Source organism: Durio zibethinus, chromosome 10 (assembly GCF_047325235.1).
Source record: "Durio zibethinus cultivar Kanyao isolate XHJ-2024 chromosome 10, ASM4732523v1, whole genome shotgun sequence".
Classification (NCBI taxonomy): domain Eukaryota; kingdom Viridiplantae; phylum Streptophyta; class Magnoliopsida; order Malvales; family Malvaceae; genus Durio; species Durio zibethinus.
The window spans coordinates 19445017-19453594 of NC_143171.1; the positions used below are offsets into that span (position 1 = coordinate 19445017).

The window sequence follows — 8578 nt, forward strand, 5'->3', positions numbered from 1 at the left end:
ATTTCCAAATAGACCGAAATGGTGAAAAATTTAGAAATAAAACTTGTAAAATAAAAATAAATTTCGATAATGAAATTCTTAGTAATCACAAATGGATGATTATCTAAGAAATTTTTAGGCGAGAAGATATTTCTAATTTTGGCCCAAATGGTGGAAGAATTAGATATGTTTTCAACAAAAACAAAAATAAAAAAAATGATTAAATCATTTTTCGATGATGAAGGCTCTTCAAGAAAACAAATGGGATTCATATATACTTTCGATGTGAGAAAGTATTTTTAAGAATTCTACTAGATTGATAGAGAATCTTAAAAGTTATTTCCAATATTTAAATGTTAATAGAAGACCATTAGAATCAAAATCTTAGGATAATTTAAAATAAAATGGTATCATCATTTGGATAGGCATGTAGGGGTGTTATAACCTTCCCCATATGTAATCAAAATCTCGAACCTTATTCTGATTAGTAGACCAAAACTTAATCTTTAAAGATCCTTAGTCAAGCTTAGGAGCTTCCTAAAATAATAGATTTACTAGATGACCAATCACACCTAGAAAAAAGATTGGTGATGGCTCCTTAAAGTCAAGTCCAGCTATAGGTTAATGGATTTATATGTTATGACAATAAGTTTTAAGCCTAATTTAGCTGGCATCCAAGTTTTAAACCCAACTTAGCTAGCATCAATCAAAATTTAAGCGTAGATTAGCTGGCACATAAGCTTAGTTTAGCTAGCATGCAAGCCCAGATTAGTTGAAAAAGTACATACCTTTTTTTCCCTTTAAGTGGTGAGATCTTTTTAAATCAATAGAAATATCTGTATACAAAATCATTCAATCCATTAAGAGAAATAATTTTTACTTCTTTCATTTCTAATAAGGATTGTCAATTCTCCTAAAAATTTAAGTTTATCTAGGTTTTAAGTTTAGTTTAGTTGACACCTAATGAAAATTTAAGCCCAGTGTAATTGGCATTCAATCAAAATATAAGCCCAATTTAGTTAGCACTAATGAAGTTTTAAGCCTAGTTTATCTAGCACTAATGAAAATTTAAGCCTAGCTTAGTTGCTACTCTGTGAAAATTTAAGCCTAGTATAACTGGTACCTAGGTTTTAAGCCCACCTTAGCTGGCACCTATGTTTTAAGCCCACTTTAGCTGGCACCCAATGAAGATTTAAGCCTAGCTTAGCTAACATTCAATGAAATTCTAGCGTAGATTATCAGACACTCAATGAAGTTTTAAGCCTAGTTTAGTTGGCACTTAATGAAGTTTTAAACCCAATTTAGCTGGCACTGATCAACAAACTTTTAAGCCCAACTTAGCTGACACCTAATGAAATTTAAGCCCAGTTTAACTGATCTCTAATGAAAATTTATGCCTAATGTAGTTGGCACCAATAAAGTTTTAAGCCCGGTTTATTTGGAATCAATAAAAATTTGAGCCAAACTTAGTTGGCACCAGTGAAAATTTAAGCCTAATTTAGCTGGCACCCAGGTTTTAAGCCAAGCTTAACTGGCACCCAATGAAGATTTAAACCTAGCTTAGTTGGCACTTAATGAAATTTAAACCAAGATTTTCTAGCACTTAATGAAGTTTTAAGCCCAACTTAGTTGGCACCCAATGAAATTTAAGCCTAGTTTTGTTGACATCCAATTAAAATTTAAGCCTAGTATAGTTGGTACCAATAAAAATTTAAGCTTAGTTTAGTTAGCATAATAGTCCAGTTTAGCTAGCATATAAGCCCAAATCAGTGGTCACCCATATTCGACTTACAGTTTAATCTTGGTCATCCTTATCATTTGACCCGCAGTTTAATCTCTATCATTTCACTCGACTTATGGTTTAATCCCAATCATCCTTACCTTTCAACTCATAATTTAATCCCAATCATCATAAAAAAATAAAAAATAAAAAAGAGAAAAAAATGAAAAAAATGAAGAATAATAATCTTCAAAGCCCATTAATGGCCTATTGCTAACCATTAAACAAAAAAAATAAATAATAAAAATATAAAAAATCATTAAATAAAAAATAATAAATAATAATAAATAAGTAATATAAATATAAAAAAAACAAATAAAAATGTTATATAAATTCAAATATATATATACAAATAAAATATAAATATATAAAAAATATTAAAGATATTAAAATATATATATCAAAATTATAAAGGGAGTTTGACCCATAATAAAGTCTTAAAAGCCCATAAATATGGCTCTAACCTAAAGATTAAAGAAGCCTATTTGGCTAAAAAGAGGAAAATCCCATGAAAAGCCAAAATACCTGCATGAAATTGGGTGGCCAACATGGGAAGCTACTGGAAAAAAAAATATAAAGAGAAGAAAACTACAAAGGGTAACATGTACATGAGAGCAAAAGGGCATGAACGTGAGAAATGGGCATGGTTTGAGGGCCTCGCAACATAAAAACTGAAGAAAACTAAAAAAAAACTAGCACTGGAATTGAAAAAATTATAGAGAAAACAAAAAAAAAGAAAACCAAAAAAGAAAAAAAACTTGAAAAGAAAATGTGGTGGAGGCAGAAAAAGGGATTTTTTCAAAAGAGGCATCCAAGGCATGAGGAAAAATTAAAAGTGGAAACTTGAATAAAGGAAAAGGGAAAGGAGGAGCATTAAGGCAAGAGGAAAACCAAGGGAGAATTTTTGGCAAAAAATAAGAGAAGAAGCCAAGAGAAAATGAAGCATTTGGGTGGAGGAAATAAAAAAAAATTTAAGAAAAAAAAATAGGGAAAAGAAAGAGAGGAGAAAAACCAATGAAGGAAGAGGTAAAAAAGACACAAAAAAATGGTAGAAAAGCCAGTTGCAAGAAGTGGCAAGCAAACAGACAAAGAAAGAGGCAGGCATTTGGATAAAAGAATAAAAAGAAAAAAAAATTGAGCAAACCAATAGCAAAGCGAAGGGAGGAAAAAGAAAAAAAACACTAGCAAGTAGACAACGCAAGCCAGTAGAAAAGTAAAAAAAATAAGGAAGCTACAAAAAAAGCTAGTAGCAGAATTAAAAAAAAAAAGGCAACACAAATAGTAGCAACATGAGAAACCAATTGCCAAAGGAAACAAGAAAGGAAGATGAAGAACTGGGGTACTCGTTTTTTGCATGACGTTATTTGGTATGAACTTAAAGTTCCATTAGGTTCTGTTTGCATGAAATTCATGCTTTGCATTGAACTTGTCTTGTTTTTCCTTTTCATTTCCTTTGCATTTGTTTAATATATCAAGGTTGCATGGAGTCAAGGTTCATTTGTTTCTATTTGTTTTTTTGTCATTTTTCATTTTTCTGGTTCGACATACTTTGTTTGCAGGAGCATAAGCCTTCATTTCGTGCACTGCATGGGGTATACTTTCTCTTGTAGCTCATATTCATTTAGGAATTAATTGAAAAAAAGCTTTGATTCAAAAGAAAATGCATTTAGGAAACCATATGAGGAGAAAACCATTTTTTTTTTGGTTATATATACATTTCATTATTATTTTGTTAATAAACAAAGACTTAAAACATGAGGCTGATAATTTATTTTTAAAGATTATTTTCATTTATATTTCATATTATTCATATTCATGCACATTTTTTATGTTGGTTAAGCCTGGTTATTATTTAAGTTTCATGAATTTCATTTTCCTTGTTGATCACATTTCAATGTATATTTTAATTTTTATGCAAATTAATTCTTCATGCTTAAATTCCTACTATGAATATAATTTACTTCTTATATATTTTTAGATTTATGCCAAAACTAATAATGATAATTTTTTTAAAAATATATATAACAAAATTCTGAAATCCTTGCTTAGATGTTGGAAAGAATAAAAATGTATTTTAAAAATAATAATAATAGTTTCTTTTGGATATTTTTGTTTACAATAATATTTATACACTTGTAAAATTATATCAAATAAAAATAAATTGTCTCTTGTTTTAAATAAAAATATATATCATTAAATGATAAATTAAATAATAAAAGAATTATTAACACACTTTCACTTTAGTAATCTTGACTAAATTATTATACAAAATATGAAAAATGTTAGAAAATATGTGAAAAAAATTGAAAAAAATTTATTATTTTATAAAAATGAAACTATAATAACAATAAAATATATTGTAAAAAAATTTATAAACAAAAAAAAATTGCAATAGTAATAAAATATACCTTAAAAAAAGTTATTGAAAAAATAAAAAAAATTGATGTATAACACATTACATTTATAGTCCTAAATATGTAGAAGAACTTTTTAGTGACAATTAAGATTAAATAGATAATTTTTAAAATTAAAATGGATATAATAAGTGCTAAAGATACTATTAAAGTTTTTGCATTTATTTGAAATATAAATTTAATAATTAAAGTTCAAATAGATATAATCATTTTGATAATCTTATTATTTAAAAATTTAAAATGAAATTTTTTTTAATTTTCAAAATCTTAAATACAATTACTTGAATTTTTAATGTCTTATGTAAATTTTTAAAAAGATAATTTTTTAAAACAAGATAAAAAAATTATTGAAATATTTTGATAAACTTAATCTTTATAATTTTTAAACATGTTTGAAAGATTTTGATAATTAAATAATTTGTTAAATAAAGTTGTTTGGTAAAAAATTAAAATTATTTATTAAAAACTAAAATCCATATTTCATATTTTTAATTTTAGAATATATATATCTCTAAATTGATTTGATTTTCAATTCTAATTTAAATAATTTTGAAATTTAAAATTTTTTAATTTGTAATTAAAAGAAACTATTTTATTTTTTAAAAAACTATCTTACGTAACATTTAAGAGAGTTGTTCACATAGATGCTTGTGTGACAAATTTATTTATGTATTTTGTTATATAATATATATATATATATAAGATAAAAGTAATTTTTAAACTTTAGAAATTAGATAATACTTTTGGGAGTTTTAGAAGGAAAGACCTTCTAATTTTATTGCCCTTTTGGGTAGCCATCGAAAATATTTTATTGTACTTGAAATTTTTTAATAGTAGAACAATTATTTAATCCGTAAATGTAGATAAGTGGCCGCGCCATGTAAATTATAGTGCATTTTGGTTTGGTTGATTTATCTGTGTGTTTTTCCGTTGTTTCTTGGACAAATTTTCAACCGAAGAGCAAAAGTCTAGGCTTAGGCAAAGCTTCAGAGCAAAGGAAGTTAAACTATTAACGAACAGCTTTCCTTAACTGTCACATGACTGAAACGGCACGATGACACCAATTTTGTTCGGCTTAATATATATGAGGTTAGCTATTTTGAATACAAAATCCAACTCCTTCCAAACCACTATCACTAACGATAAAACTGTCTATAAACTATACCTGTACATGGATTTAAGTTTGAACATTAACTCCATTCATTCTACCATATTTATCAGACCAATTCTGATAATAGTCTTCATCAGAATATCTTCAAGGGCACGAAGATAAGCAAGAAGTGATCTCAAAGTTCCTAAAACAAGTACGTTATTCAGGAAATTTTTTACTATATAAGTGAAAGGATTCATCAAATTTTAGTGTGCCTTACCAATTTTCAACTCTTCAATCCTAGCAGCTACCCCGCCATGGCATACAAAAGCCAGTACCAATGCATTTGTTTGGCCTTAATCTTCACAGTTGGTGCTTTAGTTTGTCAAGCCACATCACGCTCTCTTCAAGATGCATCGATGTATGAAAGGCATGAGCAATGGATGGCCCGTTATGGACGAGCGTACCAGGACAACAATGAGAGGGAGGGACGTTTCAATATTTTCAAACAAAATGTGGCTCGCATAGAATCTTTCAATAGTGCCAATGACAAACCTTACAAGCTCGGTGTCAATCAATTTGCAGATCTTACAAACGAAGAGTTCGTTGCTTCTCGAAATAGGTTCAAGGGCCATATATGTTCCAACAAGGCTACGACTTTCAAATATGAAAATTTCACTGCATTACCTTCTACCGTGGACTGGAGAAATAAAGGAGCTGTAACACCTATTAAGGACCAAGGCCAATGTGGTATGTTCAAAGTTTTTATAAGAAATAATGGTTTTTGGTTCTTCTAGCTAATTATTTGTTCTAACTGTCGATGTATGATTGAAATACAGGAAGTTGTTGGGCATTTTCGGCTGTGGCAGCCATGGAAGGGGTTACTAAACTAGCAACAGGTAAGCTAGTTTCCTTGTCTGAGCAGGAGTTGGTTGACTGTGATACCAAAGGTGAAGATCAAGGCTGTCAGGGTGGTTTGATGGACGATGCTTTCCAATTCATCCAGAAAAACAAAGGCCTCACAACTGAATCGAATTACCCTTACAAGGGAGTTGATGGCACATGCAATACCAACAGGGAAGCCAACCATGCAGCCAATATTAATGGACATGAAGATGTGCCAGCCAATAATGAAGAGGCATTACAGAAGGCAGTTGCAAACCAGCCGGTTTCTGTTGCTATTGATGCTGGGGGGTTTGAATTCCAGTTCTACTCAAGTGGTGTATTTACAGGAGATTGTGGCACTGACCTAGATCACGGTGTTGCTGTTGTTGGTTATGGAGTGGATGCTGACGGGACTAAGTATTGGTTAGTAAAGAACTCTTGGGGCACTAGCTGGGGTGAAGAAGGGTACATTAGGATGCAGAGAGATGTTGGCGCAAAGGAAGGCCTTTGTGGCATAGCAATGCAAGCTTCTTACCCTACTGCTTGAACTTCATTACCATAGCCTATATATATATTCTGCTCTCGAAGTAATATAAACATATTTAAAACAAACACGAGACCGATAGGAACTATGATGTCTGCTTTCAATATCCTATATGTGCTTGTATTTTCTAAGAAAAAGGAATTACTGAAGGAATGACTTGTGTATTATATATTACACATTAAATTATTTATCTACTATCGTCTCACTTGCACATCTCAGCTCTTTTATTTTTTAAACCACAATTTTATGACTATTCCAGTGCCTATATATGGAATACTAGTGCCATTTTTTAAAATAGAAAGGACCATTAATTCATCTTGATTCTGTGTACTAACGGAAGTTCCTTTTGTGAGTTTAAGAGGGAGAGTGCGAAGGAAGTATCAATATTTGAGAGAGTTGAGAAAACCGCCATAACTAATAAAAATAGTGATGAGCACATCATGTGGAAAAAAAAAAAATGATGACTTGCAGCAGCATCAGCTTGAATTCTTGACAAATGAACAGTAGAAATGGAGTACTTGATAATTAGACTAAAAGGTCTGAAGAGTGAGTATAATCATCTATTTTCTTACGAATATCAAGCAAGAAAAATGATCCGCCAACTATTCTTCTTCCTGAGTAATCCTAAAATTTTTTATTCTTTGTTAAATAATTATTTATTTATGTATATCGAATTATATTATTTCAAATTTTTATTTACAAATTTTTTACATATATTATAAATTGACACCCTAAAAATAATTTGGGTCCGTTTTTGGTCTCAAGTGAGCCAAATTCCCATTGTTGAGGAATCACTCAACTCCAACTCCTTTATGGCTCCACCAAATCATATTGGACCTCAAACAAAAGTTAGAACACAATGCATTGCGACATTTTAGCTTCAATATTTAAGGCTGCTAGATAAGGTTACTGGTGGGTTTGGGAACCCAGTAGTTGAACGTAGGGAAAAAACAGATAAAAAGTATTTTTAATAAACTCAAAATTGAGGAATCGTCATCAATTTTTTTTTAATATGATTGATTATCCAAAATTTTTTATTTTTTTAATAAAACATTTAAAACAAGTTTTAAGTTTATTAAAAAAAATTTATCATATGCGAAATCAAACTTAAGTTCGGGAGTCAATTACGCTTTGGAAAAATATTAGTATTCCCACATTGCCCATTGAAAATAATACCAATTGATTACATGTTATTCTTAAATTTTGATAAGTAATCCCATGCATGTGCACCTACATAAACTACTATGGACTTGCAATCACTTGAAATTACAATTTTGACCTTCTTAATAGCCAAAATTACCAACTTAAATGTTGCATGAATTTCTTTTATTTTTCTTCAATATTACATCATTCTAACTCCATTGAACTTCACAAAACCAATCTTGAACTTCTTTTTCATTCTTTAACTTCAAGATTTCCAAGAAAATTAATAACTTCTAAGAACATCACAAGATTCCTTTTTATGCACAAAAAATATCAAGATTGATCAAGAATCATCAAGAATCTTTCAGATTTACTTTTTTCCTTAAGAAAACCTACAAAATAGAAAATTATGCCATTTAGGTATAAAAAGAACTTTATTTTGTTAAGAATCAAGTAAAAATTAATCATTTAAGCACTAAAAATAAGCCTAAACAACTTTATTTTATAGAGTTATCAAACCCCCCAACTTAAACTTTTGTTTGTCCTTAAGCAAAAATAAAACCAAACTAGATAGCATGTTATACATCATCACACACTCCCAATATTAGATTCTTACGATTCCTCAAAAATTGCATAATAACTTTATCTTAAAAGAAAATCATAAGCATAGATCCAACACAAAGTTCATTTAAGAATAAGCTTGCATTCCACTCACAAATTTTCATGTGTGTGTAAATAATCTA

At 29.5% G+C, this 8578-nt stretch overlaps 1 protein-coding gene across 1 annotated transcript; it reads left to right on the plus strand.

The window, feature by feature from the left end:
- Positions 1-5177: 5177 nt before the first annotated feature.
- Positions 5178-6777, plus strand: LOC111291914 (senescence-specific cysteine protease SAG39-like). Its single transcript, XM_089767295.1, has 3 exons — positions 5178-5477; positions 5571-6013; positions 6103-6777. Exons 2-3 carry the CDS (start codon positions 5581-5583, stop codon positions 6693-6695), a joined length of 1026 nt encoding a protein of 341 aa, XP_089623421.1. The 5' UTR covers positions 5178-5477; positions 5571-5580; the 3' UTR covers positions 6696-6777.
- Positions 6778-8578: the final 1801 nt, after the last annotated feature.